Genomic DNA, 20,407 nt, shown 5'->3' with positions numbered 1-20,407 from the left:
TATGCTTCAGAAGGAATAAAGGAAAGATGCCGACACTACTCATCATATTATTAGTCAAGCCAAATTACAGGCCGAGAGCATCCCCCCCTCAAGGATGATCTCGTATACAAACATTTTTACAAAAGTACCAAGCACCACCTCCATACCCCCCACCTTCCACCTCTCTCTTCCCTGATGCCTTAAAATTACCATCACCACAAGTAATTGCTCCACATATACACAAACAATTATTACAAACGACGAGTTGTCAGAAAGAAAAAAAAACTCCACAACTTAACACACATTGCATTATGGGCATGAGTGCTGAAGTTTCACAGACCGATTCCTTTCACGACTCAAGAGCCAATGGTGGAACTCAGACAGGGTAGTGCACTGGACAGCATGAGGGAATGCTGAAGGAAACCAGCAGTAAGCAGGGAAGAAAATTCCCCATTTAATGATAGACATCAACAATAAGCATTTTACAAAAGGCAATGTCAAAAAAACAGGCAGAAGTAGTAATCAGGTGTGAAGGAGGAACAGGCCTCAGAGGAATGAGCATGGGACCTTCTATGTTACTGCCAATCCAATTATAATCAAGGTCAAAAACGTTTGAAGCCCAAATTCAAACTTTTAAGTTTATTTCAAAAGTTAGGAATCACAAATTCATAAATCATGTTGGAAATACGAGGTTAAACGTCTGGATCATAACAAAGGCTCCACACAAGTCAATGGTACAATGGTACATGGAGGTGGCCAGAAATGCAATGACCACAAAGTGTTCCACATGGCCAAAAGCTCAGGATGTACGTTAACATGTACGATGGATGGATGGATGTCGGCAAAGCACCCAACAGGAAGTTTTTTTTTTTTTTTTTTTTTGTATACAAGATCGAGGCTTGTGAAAGAGCGAACATTAATCACACAGAAAGACAAACAGACACACAAAACAAATAACATCGGGAGCGGTAGACAAGATGGGGAGAGAGGGGGAAGGACACAAACACAACATTTGAGAGCAGGGACCGAGAGACATGGAGACATCGAGAGAACTGTGGGAGGGAGAGGGCTTTGGGGGAGAGGCATGGGAAGGGGGGGGGGGGGGGTGGGAGAGGTATAAAACATATGGACACTGCCAAGACTTCCAGGAAAGAAGTTGGAATTTCAAACAAGGTGGATCTGGGGTGAATTAGTGGGGGTAGAAAAGATCAAGGTTTTGGATGGGGGAAGATAAGAGATGGTGGTGAACAGCTGTTTTGAAGACCTGGAGGGAGGAGTGTGATTGAAGTGAGTGTGGGAGTTTGTTCCAGAGGCGGGAGAAAAGAGGAATGAAAGAGTGAAGGTGAGCAGAGAGCCGAGATTTCGGCAGTTTAACCATCAGAGGGTGGCTGGCAGATCTTGTGCGACCTGTAGGAATATTTGGGGGACAGAGCACAGAGAGAGCTGGGGGAGCAAGGCCGGAGAGGAGTCGGTAGAAGACAGAAAGACCACCTACCTGCCTGCGGTGAGTGAGTGAAAGGCCCTCAGAGATAGCTTCATCGCGGGAGATTCCAATGATTCTGAAAGCTTTGGATTCAACAGCGTGAAGCCGAGCCAGGTGTGAGGCAGGAGCACCAGCCCATAGGGGAGAACAGTATTCCATTGAGCTGCGGATGAAAGCCTTGTATGTGGTGAGGAGCTCAGGTGTGCCTAGGAAGGACTTCGCACGACGGAGGATGCCCAGTCGGCGACTGGCTTTGGAGGCCAGCTTGGAAATGTGGTTTTCCCAAGAAAGATCATGGCAGATGGTGAGACCCAAAAGCTTGAGCGACAGAACTTCTTGGAGAGGATTGTTGAGAAAGTAGATGGGAGGGTTGTCCAGTCGATCTTTTCGGAGAGACATAGTAAGAGTGTGAGATTTGTCAGGATTGAAAGACATGTTCCACATGTTTGACCAGTCTGTGATTTTGTCCAGGTCTTCAGAGAGTGAGGAGGCTGCAGTCTGCCGATCTGAGGGAAGAGGAATGGAGCGGCAGAGAGTGGAGTCATCAGCAAAGAGATACAGAGGATTTTCCAGAGAGTCGGAGAGATCATTGATAAAGACCAGAAAAAGCACAGGGCCCAGCACACTGCCTTGGGGAACTCCAGCCTGAACGGGAAGGGGAGATGAGAGAAGTTTCCCACACAATTGCATAAAACCGAATGAGGGAATTAGGAAAGTGAATTTGCTTCATCAAAGTAAAGTTCAGCCATTGCGATGGAATGGAAGAAAGATGACATCTGTCGAAATGGAAGGCCCATAAAAACCCAGCCAATCAATACACCGACTGTACTGCATGCATCTTAACTATAACAGTTTGATGGCTAACTTGGGAGGTAACCAAAGCTAACCCACCTTACCCAGTTGCACCCAACTGCTTCTGGACTGTCTTTTTCACCTGAGAAGGTGAAGAAGTTTCGAGCAACCCTCAATTCTGATTCGGCAACTGGATCGGATGGCATCAGCTCATGTTGTAAAGACCTGCTCTGCAGCTCTAGCACATCCTCTTTCCACCCTTGCACATCCTCTTTCTGCTCTGTTCACCCTGTCATTTACCAGAGGTCATGTTCCATCTGCTTGGAAGTCAGTCAACATCAATGCATTAAATAAATAAGGTGCAAAACCTGATCTCCTCAACTACAGACCTATCAGCTTACTTCCAATCATCAGCAAGTTTATGGAATCTATCATCGCAGTCAACATCAAATCCTTCCTCCACCACCCCCCTCCCCCCCCCCGCACCCCAACGACATGATCTCAGAGCAGCAGTTCAGATTCAGAACAGGTTCCTCCACCCTGGACATGCTGTACCTACTCCCTCAACAATGGATGGAGGACCTCAATATTAGACAGGAGATCAGGGCCATCTCTCTGGACATATCTCGTGCATTTGATACAGTCTGGCATCCTGCTTCACTTTCCAAACTCTCTGCCTATACGGCATCAAAGGCCAACAACACCACTTCTCTCCTAGCCCTTTTGCAATGTAATCCTTTCATCTCCTCTTCACACGTTAAGGCTGGAGTGATCCTAGGCAGCATTATGGGCCCAGTCCTATTTCTAATTCTTCATTAACAATCTTACTGATTCTGACTCTGGAAAATCCCCTTTTCTCTTTGTTGATGACTTCACTCAATATTATAACATCCCTTACGCTTCAGATGTGCAATCAGCAGCCTCTTCCCTCTCTACAGATCATGATAGAACCACATGCTGGTGAAACACTTGGAATGTGTCGTTCAATCCTAGCAAATCACACGCGCTCACTTTTTGTTCCCCGTCGCACTGCGGAGCGAAAGGGGGACGATGGTTTTCCCCTCCGTCCGTGTGTCCGTGTGTCCGTCCATGCGTGTGTGCGTGCGTAAGCGAAGGACCGCATTCGAATTTGGTGTGTGGGTGCAACCCACGTCAAAATCCAAGATTGCCGCCGCCATGTATATCTGATGCCATGTATGTCTGAACCTTTTGAGCTGAATATCTTGAAAAATAAGCGAAGTACCAACTTCTAATCTGGTGTGTGGGTGTATCTCGGCACAAGGAAGAACGCTATTGAAAATTGGGTCGCCACGTCAAAATCCAAGATGGCCGCCGCCATGTATGTCTGAACCTTGTGAGCGAAATATCTTGAAAAATAAGCGAAGTACCAACTTCTATTCTGGTGTGTGGGTGTATCTAGGCATAAGGAAGAATGCTATTGAAAATTGGGTCGCCACGTCAAAATCCAAGATGGCCGCCTTGCGTCTTCCACTTTGTCAACTCGCATCACTTCACCGACGGGGGACCGAGGCGTAACGCTTGTTCTCTTTGGAAAGACCATCTGCATCTGGCGAACCCTCCCATTTACTATGCTAGTAAGCCTCTGGATGAAGTTCAGTTACTCAAAAGTTTGGGCCTCACTATCAGCCATGAACTTTTTTGGGTAAACCACATATCAATGTTGGCCTCCAAAGCCAGCTGCTGACTCAGTGTCCTGGGCCATGCAAAGTGTTTCTTTGGCATACCTGAACTCTTATCCACTTACAAGGCTTTCATCTGCAGCTTGATGCAGTCCTGTTCTCCCCTCTGGACTGGTACCACCCACTTCACACATTGCTTAGTTTTCAAAGGCCTTCAAAATTATTAGCATCTCCCACAATGAAGTTGAATCTATGGGCCCATCACTTTTACATTGCAGACAGGTTAGTGGTCTCTGTCTTGTACCACACCTCCTTTCTGGTCTTGCACTCTCTACCCTACATACCTGTGCTTGTCCCTCAGTTTCTGCAGGGTGCAATCGGTCTGCCAGTGACACACTTCTGGTGAAACACGCAAAATACAGAATCACAGCTCACCTCCACTCATTCTGTTCCTTTTTTTTTTTTTTTTTTTTTGTTCCTCACATATGGAATCAACTTCCTCAGTCTCTTCAATATAATTTTTCCTTCAAAGGCTTCAAGACAGCTGTTCACCACCATCTCATGTCGTGTCATCTCCCATCTACAACAAAGATCTTTTCTACAATCATTATTCCCCCACAAGCCCATGTCTTGTCGGTTTCTATTTTTTTTTTTTTTCCTTACACTTCTGTGATTGAGAATTTGTGGTTGTGCCCATATTGTTCACACCGTGAATCCTGATCTTACTCTCATACTTCATTGCTAAAACTAACGTCCTTTTTCTCAATGTCTCCCTCTATTTTATCCATTGTTTGTACGTCTCACCTCCCTCTCCGCCCTATCTTTCTCGTGTTATTACCTCCGCAACCAAAGGCGGATGGAGGTTATGGTTTCACCCCCGTCTGTTTGTGAACAGAATATCTCAAAAAGTTGTGGATTGATTCAGACGAAATTCGGTGGATAGGTTGGGTATGTGACACTGACGAAATGATTCGATTTTGGTGAAGATCCGGATACGGATCTGAGAATTTTTAAGTCATTCTTCACCATTGAGAGATAGAGCCAAAAATATATATATATATAAAACGATTTATAGCAAGATATCTCAAAACGTTGTGGATGGACTCAGACAAAACTTGGTGGACAGGTTGGGTGTGTGTTAAGGACAAATCCATTCGATTTTGATGAAGATCTGAATTCGAATTCGGATCTGGTTACGGTAAAAAAAAAATTCATTCCAAAGTGATTCTTCACCATTGAGTGATGAAGCCAAAAACATTAGAGCATGATATTTCAAAAAGTTGGACGGCTTATGACAAAACTTGGTGGATGGGTTGGTAAGTGACAAGAACAAGGCGATTAGCTTTTGGTTCAGGTCCAAATCCAGATCCGACCTATCGGTGGGATACAAAACGTAAATTGTTCAGCCTGGCGGAGGTATGCTCTCTACCGAGTGCTGTTCTAGTTTTCCTTCTGTTACAGCCTGATCCATTTTGTTTTAGCCCCTCCCTGAACCTCAACACTGTACACAAAACCCCCATAGATGACCCTTTAACACGAATGCTAGCAGTTAGCCGAACTGCAATTCTCACCAAAACACTCATGTCAGCACAAATGCAATGCTGTTAATGTTCGCGGTAACTTTAACCCTATAACCACACCTTCACATTGTCAGTACCTACTTGTCCATTAAACATACAGCTCAGTAACCTGAACCCCCATTTTATGGGATTGTCATCTAAGATGAATAGGCGGTGCCGAAAGTGACAGCACAACGTGACATCATCAAAGGAAACAAAGAAATGTGTAAAATTATAAATAAATAAAAAGCACTAACCCAAATGTTAACCCTGGCACTAACAAACTAACCAGGTGAAACTTCGGCACAAGTGCAGTGATTTACATCATTTACATAAAATGCACTTGCACAAGTGCATTTACTTATTTTAAAGGCAATAAAGATATTGCTTTTTTATGTAAACCAGAGGACAGATATAAATTGTGGAGGGATAAGGATATTGTTTGTGTCCATTTGATGGTGACAGTTTGTTATACTTTTTAAGGTTTATGCCACGCTTTTGCACCACACATAAATTCCCAGCTTAGTGGAGTTGTGGGATTATGTGGATTTGAGGTGGCCATGGCAGCGTGTGCGGAAAGGTGGATCCAGCGATAGTTTGCAAAACAGAAGCACGGCCAGGGAAGGTCATTATTAATGTGAGAAACTGGTTTCTAAGCAACTCCAAACACCGATGTGAGAAAACATTCAAACGGAGAGATGGAGATTTGAATGAGTGCACACCACTTATATACAAATAGAATGAAGAACTAGTGATGTTGGTGAATGCTGCGTGGGCAGACAACAACAACCACCTTTAGAGGCCATTTTTCCCTGCAGAGCAGGGGTTGGCCTTTTTTTCGGGCACCGTGGTCCCCTTTTTGAAGCAATGTTTTACGGCCGGATGCCCTTCCTGCCACCGACCGTGTTGGTCGCCTCTTGCGACACACAGGGAATTACCAGTGAACTGGTACTCAATTTGCCGACCTCAGAAGGACGACAGGCTGAGTCAACCCCCCCTGGTGTTAATTCAGTGATCGACCGGGATTCGAACCCAGGATCCCAAGCCAGCACCCTAACCGCTAAGCCAACACCAGGCTGACAGACAGGTGGTGGAACGGGAGCAGACAGGTGGAACAATATAATCAACATGACTTTAATTGAGGTATGCCATCTGCTGGCAATGCTTATGTTTGGGGCATGAACCCTTCATCTTTTTGCTCCGCCGAATGGTTAACGTGGTGGGAGTGGAGGGAGAGGGGAGAGTTTACATCTTTCATGTCTGTTTATAAAAGGTTACATCAACACCAGGTGTGCAGATCGCTGTTTGAAACGCAATGTTTTTACAGGTAATACAAAACAGCTTGATATACCAGGGAAGCCAATTTGCACACGATGAAAAGCTGGAAAACAATGGGATAAAGACATGCTTCCAGTATCTGAACAATGGAAATAAACAATACGACGGGGGTGAAATGGATATTATTTTAAACAACTACAAGGTGAAGAAAAAAAGCACATCAAGTCCATCATGTGCTAATTTTAGTAGGGAGAACACATTCTCACACCAACTATCATTAATGCAAAAATAACTAGAGGGCACTCAGTAGAGCGCATAACCTCCGCCAGGCTGAACAGTTTATGGTTTCCATACCAATGATAGGCTCAACCTGGATTCGGACCTGAACCAAAATCGAATCGGCTTGTTCTAGTCACCAAACCAACTCATCCACCATGTTTATTCATAACTAGTCCACAACTTTTTAAAATATGTTATACGTATATCACTTTTCACCCCATCTCTCAATGGTGAAGAATCACTTCAAAAATTAAATAATTTCCACATCCGAATCCATATTCAGATCTTCAACGAAATCGAATTGATTCGGTCTCGTCACACACCCAACCTGCCCACAAAGTTTCGTCCAAATCCTTCCGTAAGTTTTTGAGATGCCCTACTATATGTCGGTTTTGGCCCATTCTCCCAATGGTGAAGAATCACTTAAAAATAATTTTACTAGCCGGATACAAATCCAGTTGTTCACCAAAATCTAATCATTTCGTCCGTGTCACATACACTACCTCTCTGACAAATTTCTTCCAAATCCGTCCACAACTTTTTGAGATATCTTGTTCACAAACAGACACAGGGGTGAAAACATAACCTCCATCCACCTTCGGTGGCAGAGATAACTAGGACAGCACTCAGTCGAGAGCATACCTCTGCCAGGCTGAACAATTTATGTTTTGTATCCCACTGATAGGTCGGATCTGGATCCAGACCTGCACCAAAATTGAATCGGCTTGTTCTCGTCACCAAACCAACTCTTCCACATAGTTTTGTCACAACTTATCCACAACGTTTTGAAATATCATGCTGTGCAGTACACTGTTTTTGGCACAATCTCTCAATGGTGAAGTCATAAAAATAAAATTCTTGTATCAGGTACCATATGCCAGTGATGGCAATGATAGGGGGCACCTCCGGGACACAAAGGTGTTCCCAGGGGAGGAGGCTGTTTCACAACACCACTTGGTTGTCTGCGACATAAGGGTGAAAGGTGCGAGGAGAGCTCGGCGGGTGAAGTACCAACCGAGAATGAAGGTGTGGAGGTTGAAAGAGGTGACAGTAAGGGAGGCATTAAAAGAGAGGCTGAGTAGGGTAGAGGATGATGTGGTTGAGCTTGAAAGTGGTTGGATGTCAATGAAAGCTAGTCTGTTGGGAGCCGTTGGCGAGGTATGTGGATGGACAAAAGGACCACCGAGGCACGCGGAAACATGGTGGTGGGATGTTGAAGTTGGAAAGAGGATTGACGAGAAGAGGAAGAAGTTCAAGGAGTGGCAGAAGGCGAAGGGTACGGGAGCAGAAACAGCAGAGCATGAAAGTTACAAGGCAGCCAGGAAGGCTGCAAAGAAAGAGGTAGCAAAGGCGCAGGAGGCATGTAGGAAAATGTTCGGAGAACGCTTTGATTCGGAAGAGGGTCAGAAAGCAGTATTCAGGATTGCAAAGCACATAGCGAAAGAGGTGTGATGTGATGGGGGTGAGTTGCTTGAAGGATGAAGTGGGACAAATCGTTGTCGACCCAGATGGAATTAAAGGAAGATGGAAAAGATATGGAAATGCTGTTGAATACAGAGAATGAATGGGATGGCAACATAGAGAGTAACCCAGTTTTAGGACCGGCAGAGAAGATAACTGAAGGAAGTTGAGGAAGCGATAAAAGCAATGAAGAGTGGAAAAGCGGGAGGGCCGACGGGAGTTGTGGGAGATATGTTGAAGGCAGCAGGAAGTTGGGGTGTGAAGAGAATGACAGAGATCTGTAATCTGGTGGTGAAAAAGGCCGCATTCCAGTGGTTGGGAACTGAGTACCTTCGTCCCTCTATACAAGGGGAAAGGTGACCCTCTGGAGTGTGGCTCATACCAAGCGATAAAGTTATTGGAGCATGGAATGAAGGTATTGGAAAGGGTGTTGGAGAGGAGGATAAGGAAGAAAGTGAAGATCGACGAAATGCAGTTTGGATTTATGCCAGGAAGAAGAACGACAGATGCGCTTTTCATTGTGAGGCAGTTGCAGGAGAAGTACATGGATAAGAGGAAGAAGTTGTTTTTTGGGTTTGTTGATCTGGAGAAAGCATTCGATAGGGTTCCACGCAAAGTATTGACATGGGCATTGAGGAAGTTAGGAGTGGAGGAATGGTTGATCAGAGTAGTGATGGCAATGTACAAAAGAGCACGCACAGCTGTAAGGACGAAGGACGGGAACAGTGGTGAGTTTGAGGTGAAGGTGGGAGTGCATCAGGGGTCGGTACTAAGTCCACTACTATTTGTAGCTGTGATGGAGGTGCTGGCTCAGAACGTAAAGGAGGGTGTACCGTGGGAGTTGTTGTATGCAGATGATCTGGTGTTGATTGCGTAAAGTATGGATGGACTGAAGGAAAAGATGAACAAGTGGAAGGAATGTATGGAGACAAAAGGTCTGAAGGTGAATATCGGAAAGACGAAGGTGATGGCAAGTGGTAAAGCATGTGGTGAGGTGGAAAGAACTGGGAAGTGGCCGTGTGCTGTGTGCAGGAAGGGTGTCGGAGTGAACTCCATTCAATGTACAATGTGTGCTGAGTGGGTTCATAAAAAATGTAGTGGTCTGAGAGGGTCATTTACCAGTGTGGCAGCTATATTCAAATGTAAGATGTGCACAGAGGGAGCTGCAGATGGAGGAAATGTTGAGTTGGATCTTGGAGACGGCGTGAAGCTGGAAGGTGTGAAAACATTTTGCTACCTCGGAGACATGCTGAATGGAGAAGGTGGATCAGACTCGGCAACGGTTGCTCGAGTGAGATGTGCATGGAAGAAGTTTCGGGAACTGAGTGGCGTGCTGACGAGGAGGAGAGTGTCGCTGAAGCTGAAGGGAAAGGTGTATGCTGCATGTGTGAGAAGTGTTATAATGATTTATGGGAGCGAGACATGGGTAATGAATGTAGAGCAGCAACGAAGGCTGGAAATGGTGGAAATGCGAATGGTTCGATGGATGTGCGGATTATCGTTGAGAGAGAGGAAGACAAATGATGAATTGCGAAAGATGGGAATATTGCCTGTGATTGATGCTGTGAAGAGGAACAGGTTGAGATGGTTTGGTCATGTGTTGAGGAAGGATGAAAGTGACTGGTTGAGAAGAGTGATGGAAGTTAATGTAGAAGGAAGTAGAGGACGGGGAAGACCGAGAAAGACTTGGCTAAAGATGGTGGAAGAAGAAATGCGGGCAAGGGGGTTAACAAGGAGAGATGCAGAAAATAGGGCAAAATGGAGAAGATTGTCATGGGGACTGCAAGGCTAACCCCCGCTCTAGCAGGGAAAATGGCCTTAAAATGCATGTTGTTGTTGTTGTTGTTGTTGCAGTACACTGTTCTTGGCACAATCTCTCAATGGTCATAAAAATAAAATTCTTGTATCAGGTTCCATATTCAAATGTTCACCAAAATCAAATGGATTAATCCTTGTCACACACCCAACCGGTCCATCAAGTTTCACCCGAATCCGTCCACAACTTTGAGATATCGTGCTATATATAGTTTTTGCCCTGTCAATGGTGAACAATCATGTAAAAAATTCTCAGATCCACATCTGGATTCAAATAGTCACCAAAATCTAATCATTTTGTCTGTGTCACAAAATGAGATATGAGAACTTTGAGATATCCTGTTTGAGATATCCTGTCACAACATGAGAACTTTGAGATATCCTGTTCACAAACAGAGCGCCAGACAGACAGGGGTGAAAAACATAACCTCCTCCCACCTAAGGTAGCATAGGTAATTAGATGAAGACGTTAAAGTAATTGCATGTAAAGAGAAAAAAAATTCTGCGTTTTCAAGATATGATCTTCAAAAAAAAAAAAAAAGGAAATTTACATTTGACATGAAACAAGATACAACTATAAAGAGCAATCAGAGATTGCAGACCCTCACGAGGACATGTTTTCAGTGGTTTTTAAGGCTTTTGTGATAAAACAAATATGGCGGACGAACCATGTGACCGATGACATCTTTTTTTCCTCCACCAATTTATCCCTAGATGATGCTCAATAAATTTCATCTTGATCGGATGAGGTTTTGTACTTGTCGAATTATGACGTCATAATGGCGGCACTTATGACATCATCGTTAACGAATTTTATTCCCCATGGAGAGCTCTTTAGAATGAGCCATGTCTCAAATTTTTCTTTGCAGCACTTTCGGAGATGGAGGTGCAAATATTTTCGGTTTTTCCAAGATGGTGCCCGTACCACATGACATATGAAGTCATAATTAGCATTAAAAATTGTACAGGTGGAGGTGCACCTATGGTGAAAATTTCCTGTCAATCGGACCACCGGTTGCGGAGAAAATCATATTTATTCTGTGTCGACACAAACAGACAAACAAACGGACTCAAATGCAATACGCTATCCTCTAACGAGGATAACTAGGAGTCTAGGATAACCACCTCAACCCCTCTGCACCTTTTTCTGTAAATACATATACAGTACATCAATTTTCAAGATGGCAGGATGGCCTTTGGGTATGCACAATCACCTCCAAGCTGTCCAGCCTGAGTTCGAATCTTAACCCAGCCATAAACTGTCATCCCGGTGTTTCACAGGTATGGTGATTCATTGCAATCTCCGAGTTGCTTGCAATCTCCGAGTTGCTTGCAATCTCCGAGTTGCTTGCAATCTCCGAGTCTGGTTGCTTGGGCAGCCACTTGTGCACTATAAATAAATTCCCCAGTTAGTTCGCGCATTTCATATCAACGGCCTTCTTCGGATACCAAGGGTAACCAATGTATTAATCACAGGTGAATGCTCAAAACAAGGTTTGAGTGCGAAACCGACATTAGCTCAAAATACTGTGCGAAACCTGTGAGTGCGAAACCGACATTGTGAGTGCGAAAGTGCGAAATACTGTGAGTGCGAAACCGACATTAGCTCAAAATACCGGCAGTGTCCATATGTTTTATACCTCTCCCACCCCCCCCCCCCCACCCTCCCCTTCCCATGCCTCCCCCCCCAAAGCCCTCTCCCTCCCACAGATCTCTCGATGTCTCCATGTCTCTTGGTCCCTGCTCTCAAATGTTGTGTTTGTGTCCTTCCCCCTCTCTCCCCATCTTGTCTACCGCTCCCGATGTTATTTGTTTTATGTGTGGGTTTGTCTTGCTGTGTGATTAATGTTCGCTCTTTCACGAGCCTCGATCTTGCATACAAAACAAAACAAAAAAAAAAAAAAAAAAAAAAATACAGTTTCATATACGGTGGAACTTCACTCACGTCTGTAAAAGTGGAAAAAAAACTGTCCAAAGGATACTTCAGACAAACATTATAATAATACGAGTTATGTTTCAAGAAGGTCATTCAGCCCATCAAAGACTGCAATTATTACCAACACATGGTTGTTTGTGCGTGTTCTATGGTTAAATGCTTCAACGAAGCAGCTCGCACCATTTTTGGGTCTTTGGTCCGACTCGGCCAGGGCTTGAACTTTCATTGCTGTTTAATTTAATAGTGCTGCACACATCTTCCCTAATCTCACACACGTCTCACCGTGGTCTGGTCTGTGTACGCTGTGCCCACTGTATAAAGTGCTCCTCCAGGAGCCATGCCAACCTGCAGTCTTGAGCCCCTGCAATGCGCCGTTTACATAGCGATAAAGCTCTTATAAATATTTCATTGAGCAAGCGAAGCGGACGCCACATCCACAAACCCACAAAACATTAACAAGACTTTGCCTGCATGGATGGGAAAGTATACTAAGGAAATTCACTAAAGTAAACGATTCATTCAAAGAAGGTTAAATAAAGGTATTACCATTGGTGTTTTTACATGCAGAACACCTTTTATACCTCACGTGTGTACATGGACGGTGTACGCCCATCACATGGCATTTTTGGCATTAAAGTTGGAATGAAAGAACGAAAACGTTATCGTTACTTGTGCAAAACACGATTGCTGAGAGTTATCTGCTTCCAAACCACAACCCCGGCAACGTTGGGACAATCGGAGCGAAAACATACCGATTCAGTGAAATCTTAAACACACGTGGTCGCTGCCAACAGCAGACGTACTCTGTGCTTGGCTCGCTTAACGTTGGCTTGAAAACACTTTTTTTCACCCCTTCAAACACCAAGACGACAAGTATAACAGCAACCATTCGGTGCTTGTAAGGTAAAGTTGCATGAGAAAGGATGAAAATAAAGACAGGTAAATGAGGCCAGAATTCCCATGTGCAACGATCTCCAGCAGCAGCTTGATAATTGTCAGCAAATCTTAATAGTATACTATATATACACATATACAATTATTCTATGAACCACTTTTAGAGGCCATTTACACACACACACACACACACACACACACACACACACACACACACACACACACACACACACACACACACACACACACACACACACACACACACACACACACACACACAGCGAGTTTCACCTTCCTGCACCTTGTGTATATAATAATAATAATAATTATTATTATTATTATTAAAAACAAACAAACAAACAAAAAAACTTCTGTACACCGCCCTTGAGGCTCGGTTTACAATCCACCGTCCACAATTCCAACAGAAGAGACATAATTACTCTTTTATGGAAAATGTTTTTAGACTTTGTTTTACCCTCAAAAATAGACCGTAGTGAACACATTTGTGTTAAAAGATTGGCCTTTAAAACCTACCCTTATGAAGGGGGACAGACATCTGTACAAACACACAAACTCACATTGTGCTATATATATATATATATATATATATATATATATACATGTATATATATATATATATACATGTATATATATATATATATACATGTATATATATATATATACATGTATATATATATATATATACATGTATATATATATATATATATACATGTATATATATATATATATATATATATATACATGTATATATATATATATATATACATGTATATATATATATATATATATATATATATATATATATATATATATATATATATATATATATATATATATATATATATATATATATATATATATATATATATATATATATATATATATATACACGAGTTGATGTACCGTAATGTTTAGTGTTGGTGCTATCAAAGCAGTTTCTTCGCAAGGATTATGGTTGTTTGCCATTGCCTTCCCAGCGTCGTTTTTTTTTTTTTTTTTTTGTATACTGAATCGAGGCTCGTGAAAGAGCTAACATTTACTTCACAAACAAATCAACCAGACGAACAAAATATATAAAAAGAGGGAGCGGAAGACAAGATGGGGAGAGAAGGGGAAGCACACAAACAACATTTGAGAGCAGGGAGATGTGTGGAAGGGAGAGGGCTTGGGGGGAGGACGCGTGGGAAGGGGGGGGGAGAAGTATAAAACACAAGGACACCAAGGACTTCCAGGACAGAAGTTGGTATTTCAAAAAAGTGGAATTGGGGTGAAATTAGCAGGGGTAGAAAAGATCAAGGTTGTGGATGGGGAAAGATAAGAGATGGTGGTGAACAGCTGTTTTAAAGACCTGGAGGGTGGAGTGGGATTGAAGAGAGAGGGAGTTTGTTCCAGAGGCGGGAGAAAAGAGGAATGAAGGAGTGAAGGTGAGCAGAGAGTCTTGATTTTGGCAGTTTAACCATAAGAGGGTTGCAGGCAGATCTTGTGCGACCTGTAGGAATATTTGCGGGACAGAGCCCAAAGAGAGCTGGGGGGGCAAGGCCAGAGAGGAGTCGGTAGAAGACGGAAAGACCACCAACCTGCCTGCGGTGAGTGAGTGAGAGGCCCTTGGAGTTAGCTTCATCGCAGGAGATTCCAATGATTCTGAATGCTTTGGTTTCAACAGCGTGAAGACGAGCTAGGTGTGAGGCAGGAGAACCAGCCCAGAGGGGAGAGCAGTATTCCATTGAGCTGCGGATGAAAGCCTTGTATGTGGTGAGGAGCTCAGGTGTGCCAAGGAAGGACTTCGCACGACGGAGGATGCCCAGTCGGCGACTGGCTTTGGAGGCCAGATTTGAAATGTGGTTTTCCCAGGAAAGATCATGGCAGATAGCGAGACCCAAAAGCTTGAGTGACAGAACTTCTTGAAGAGGATTATTCAGAAAGTGGATGGGAGGGTTGTCCAGTCGGTCTTTTCGGAGAGACATCGTAAGAGTGTGAGATTTGTCAGGATTGAAAGACATGTTCCACTTGTTTGCCCAGTCTGTGATTTTGTCCAGGTCTGCAGAGAGTGAGGAGGCTGCAGACTGCCGATCTGAGGGATGAAGAATGGAGCGACAGAGAGTAGAGTCATCAGCAAAGAGATAGAGAGGATTTTCAAGAGTCAGAGAGATCATTGATGAAGACCAGAAAAAGCACAGGGCCCAGAACACTGCCTTGGGGAACTCCAGCCTGAACAGGAAGAGGAGATGAGAGAAACCCATTCAGGGCCACACGTTGACTACGACGAGAGAGGAAGTCCGCCAGCCATGCGTGCAGATTTCCATGGATACCAAAAGAGGAGAGTTTGGTGAGCAGAGCGGGGTGCCAGACCATATCGAAGGCACGTGATATGTCAAGGGAGACTGCTCTAATTTCCTGTTTGGCATTGAGGACCTCCATCCATTGTTGTGAAAGCAGAAGCAGCATGTCCAGAGTAGAGTGTCCAGGTCTGAAACCAAATTGATGATCAGAGATCAAGCCATTGGAGAAGAGGAAAGATTTCATATCTGAAGCAATGATGGATTCCATAACTTTGCTGATAATTGGGAGAAGGCTGATTGGTCTGTAGTTGCTGGGATCTGTTTTTGCACCTTTTTTGTGCAAAGCGGTGATGTTGGCAGATTTCCAAGCAGATGTAAGATGACCTTGAGCAAAAGAGAGGGTGAAGAGAACAGAGAGAGGGAGTGAAAGAGCAGAAGAACAGGATTTTAGGACCCGTGGGCTGATGCCGTCAGGTCCAGTTACAGACACCAAGTCGAAGGTTGACAGAAACTTTTCCACCTTGTCAGGAGGAAAGGACACGGAGTCCAGGAGCAGCTGGGTACGACTGGGTACAGTGGGTACAGAGAGGGATGGGTTTGGGACAGAAGATTTAGAGGCAAACACAGAGTTGAGGCATTCAGCTTTTTCACGTGCGGAGTAGGCCGTGTGGCCATTTGAGGTGAGGGAGGGGATGGAGGGGGAACAAACACCAGAAACAGATTTGACCAGACGCCACCAGGATTTGGAAGAGGGAGACAGATAAGAGTTCGGTTTGTCCATGGTCTATCCTTTTAAATGCTGTGTCAAGCAAGGAAGCAGCACGTACCATTAAAAAACGTCTTCAATATGACTTGGTCGCGGTTTGAACCACCGATCTTTGACTTTCTGAAACTCAGAGTGGACGTTCCACTGATCTCTCACACACACACACACACACACACACACACACACACACACACACACACACACACACACACACACACACACACACACACACACACACACACACACACACACACACACACACACACACACACACACACACACACACACACACACACATGCATTTTGAGTTTGGCAGTGATGAGGTGAAACGCTCGATCTTTAAGAAATAAAATAATAAAAGGAGCAACGCAGATGGCGAGCAACGATCAGCTGTGAAGAGGAATGTGTAAAAAGCATCCAAAGTACGTACAAGATAGACAGGAATGACAGCATCTCAGGCTTACTTGCGTATGAGTGTGAGCTGTCACCTCCGTGAGGTAAAACCTCACACATTCTACAAGTCATCAAACAAAGTCGTTTAGTTAAACCCGTCGGTGGCGTGAGCCGAAAAAGCGAAACGTACCAGAGACGGCGCTGAGTGAGGAAGAGCCCGCCTCCATGGCCGGAAAACTTCGTGAAGAAACTGAACCGCGATAGCGACGACGGCGACTCGCAAAGCGCTCGAGCCAATGGCCTCTATAAATAGAATCGAGAGGGGGAGAGGGAGCGGCTAAAAGTGTGACGTACTTCACCACACATCGACCAAATAAGCCTCTGCAGTCGTTCGTTCACTCACTCCATGTCGATTCATTTTAGTCTCTCTCTCTCTTTTATAAATCCTGTAAACTCACCATCCTCGTCCACCCTTCACCACCAAATTACCAATCCCCTGGCTGGCTCTTCTTCTTCCACCAATACCACAAAACTCATTGAGGAAACGAAACTCAACCGAAAAAGCCGAACCCTGAGCTGGAATGCACCTCACACAATACTTATAATACTGAACTAAGTCGTTAGAAAAACAAAACAACTTCCAAATGATCGTCCTTTAGAAATGATGCGTTATAGGGCCGCAAGGTGGCGTCACGTGTTCGACGCGCGCTTTGGAGCCGCAAGGTGGCGTCACGTGTTCTCGGCGCGTTTTGGAGCCGCAAGGTGGCGTCACGTGTTCCACGCGCGTTTTGGAGCCGCAAGGTGGCGTCACGTGTTCCACGCGCTTTGGAGCCGCAAGGTGGCGTCACGTGTTCCACGCGCGCTTTGGAGCCGCAAGGTGGCGTCACGTGCTCTGCGGCTCACGGGACTTTCGGAAAAAAGTCAAAGGGATGCCCAAATTAATGTCTCTGTGGTTTTAATATCGCAATGAAAATCTTGAAGAGGCACCAGATGCATCACACCTGTCGGGAATTGTATATAATAGATCTGATTAATTGAAGGAAATCAAAAGAATGACACTAAATATTTCACCGATGATCGATTAAATAAAAAAAGAACAACCCATACCTCATGGCGCATGCGCATCACCAACTGAGCTGATAACATTTTTTTTTTTTTTGTATACTGAATCGAGGCTCGTGAAAGAGCTAACATTTACTTCACAAACAAATCGACCAGACAAACAAAATATATAAAAAGAGGGAGCGGAAGACAAGATGGGGAGAAAAGGGGAAGCACACAAACACAACATCCGAGAGCAGGGAGATGTGTGGAAGGGAGAGGGCCCGAGGGGAGGAGGCATGGGAAGGGGGGGGGGGGGGGAGGGAGAAATATAAAGCACAAGGACACCAAGGACTTCCAGGACAGAAGTTGGTATTTCAAAAAGTGGAATTGGGGTGAAATTAGCGGGGGTAGAAAAGATCAAGGTTTTGGATGGGGGAAGATAAGAGATGGTGGTGAACAGCTGTTTTAAAGACTTGGAGGGTGGAGTGGGATTGAAGAGAGTGAGGGAGTTTGTTCCAGAGGCGGGAGAAAAGAGGAATGAAGGAGTGAAGGTGAGCAGAGAGTCTTGATTTTGGCAGTTTAACCATAAGAGGGTTGCAGGCAGATCTTGTGCATGTTCTTTAACATGTTTTAACATGTTTTAACATGTTCTTTAAAATAATCTCATGGCAGATGAAAACTAGAACGGCACTCAGTAGAGAGCATGCCTCCGCCTGGTTGGCCATATCACTAAATGGCAAAGAATCACTTAAAAAATTAAATAATTCTCATATCTGAATCCGGATCCAGATCTTCCCCAAAATCGAATCGATTCTTCCTTGTCACACACACAACCTGTCCACCACGTTTCGTCCAAATCCGTCCACAACTCTTTGAGATATCCTGCTATTTATCGTTTTTTCCCCGATCTCCCAATGGTGAAGAATCATTTAAAAATCATAGTGGCCGGATCCGACTCCGGATCTTTACCAAAATCTAATCATTTCGTCCTTGTCACACGCGCTACATCTCTGCCAAATTTCGTCCGAATCCGTCCACAACCTTTTGAGATATTTTGTTCACAAACAAACAGACAGACAAACAGACAGGGGTGAAAACATAACCTCCATCCACCTTTGGTGGCAGAGGTAACAAGATGGCGCCCTACCACGTGACCTATGCATTCATAATTATCACAAAAAATACATGTATAAGTAGACGAATATTATGGGGATTCCGTGTCAAATACCGTGCGTGATACATAAAAAAAGCTGCCCCTTTGGGGGTCTACGGGGTCGGGGGAGGGGGGGGGGTTGCTCCCCCAAATAGGTATTTGCTTTCTTCTCAGAAACTACACACGCAATTCCGATTAAACTTGACCACAACCTTCATTACCTGTGTTGTACCAAAGTTTGTTCACGACATTAAAAAAAACCGGGCCCTAAAGGGGTCTATGGAGGGGAGGAAGGGATGAGGCGGGGATGAGGCGGGGGTGAGGGGTTGCTTGCCCCCCCCCCACCCCCCAAAGTGGGTATTTGACTTTTTCTCTGAAACTACACACACAATTTCAATGAAACGTGATCATAACCTTCATCACTCATGATGTACCAATGTTTGCTCAAAGCATTAGAAAAATTGGGGTCTGATGAGGTACACAGGGTGGGGTATTGCCCCTCAAAATAGGTATTTTCTTGTTGTTTTTTTGTTTTGTTTGTTTTTGTATACAAGATCGTGGCTCGTGTAAGAGCTAACATTAATCACAAAAAGACAAACTAACACATAAAACATATGATAAAGGGAGCGGGAGACAAGATTGGGAGAGAGAGGGAAGCACACAAGTACAACATTTGAGAGCAGGGAAATCGGGAGATTTGTGCGAAGGAGAGGGCTTGGGAGGTGGGAGAGGTATAAAACACATGGACACTGCCAGGACTTCCAGGAAAAATGTCGGTATTTCAAAAAAGTGGATCTGGGGTGAATTAACGGGGGTAGAAAAGATCAAGGTTTTGGATGGGGGAAGATAAGAGATGGTGGTGAACAGCTGTTTGTTTAAAGTTTGTTTGTTTAAAGACTTATGATTACGTTACTACGTTAGTATGATTCTGCATGCTGCCCTGTCTTCTTGCAATCATTGAAATTGGTTTAAAATACCGTGATATTGTTTAAAATACCTTTAGTCCGTGTAGCATATACTGCTTTATACTACCAGGTGAGCAACCAGGCCCCATGGGTATTGCCTCTATTAAAAAAAAATTGTAATCGTGGAATAAAAAACAAACTAGAACAATGCGACTGTGTCACCAATATGCCTCCGCATAGTCCCACAACGGGTAGATGCCCTCGTTCACTGTCCTAAAAATAAAAAGTTTGATTTAAATCTATTCAGCTGTTTTCAAGTATCACATTTTCACCAGCCATGACAGGTTTCACATTGATCGGTGAAGCAGTTTCAGAGAAGGGATTCTTTTTAAATAAACATTTTGGCTGGTATACCACTTCACCTACGATATCATCATTATCATGCTTTTGATCCCCATTGGGAGTACTTCACAATGTGCCAAGTTTCAAATTTTTCCATTCTGCGGTTTCTGAGAAATAATTTTTTAATTATGTGCTTTAAATCCAATATGGCTGCCATAACACGTGACATATGACGTCACAATTATCATAAAAGCATTCTGCATGCGTGTCACTCCTACCCTGACATTTTCATCTCAATCAGACATGGTTGCTGAGAAAAACGAGGTTTAGCCCGTACGGACGGATGGACGGACGTACGGATGGACGGACATACGGACGGATGGACGGA

At 44.1% G+C, this 20,407-nt stretch overlaps 1 protein-coding gene across 3 annotated transcripts in view; it reads right to left on the bottom strand.

Moving 5' to 3' along the window:
- LOC137435048 (echinoderm microtubule-associated protein-like 2) overlaps positions 1-17,249 on the bottom strand; it is a 171,386-nt gene extending 154,137 nt beyond the window's left edge. Inside the window, exons 1-2 of one of the 3 annotated variants that reach the window (XM_068128433.2) lie at positions 17,034-17,249; positions 16,766-16,878 (exon numbers count right to left, since the gene is read on the bottom strand). In XM_068128433.2, coding sequence (XP_067984534.1) covers positions 16,766-16,802 — 37 coding nt within the window. In that variant the 5' untranslated portion in view covers positions 16,803-16,878; positions 17,034-17,249. Of the gene's footprint in view, positions 1-16,243; positions 16,264-16,765; positions 16,879-17,033 lie in introns of those variants that run through there. The other 2 variants (XM_078784806.1, XM_068128430.2) reach the window with 2 other exon arrangements.
- Positions 17,250-20,407: the final 3,158 nt, after the last annotated feature.

The sequence above is a fragment of the Myxine glutinosa genome, chromosome 9 (genome assembly GCF_964187855.1).
Source record: "Myxine glutinosa chromosome 9, kmMyxGlut1.1, whole genome shotgun sequence".
Lineage (NCBI taxonomy): Eukaryota > Metazoa > Chordata > Myxini > Myxiniformes > Myxinidae > Myxine > Myxine glutinosa.
The sequence above is the reverse complement of the archived record's forward strand: the minus strand, read 5'-3'. Positions and strand labels throughout refer to the sequence as shown.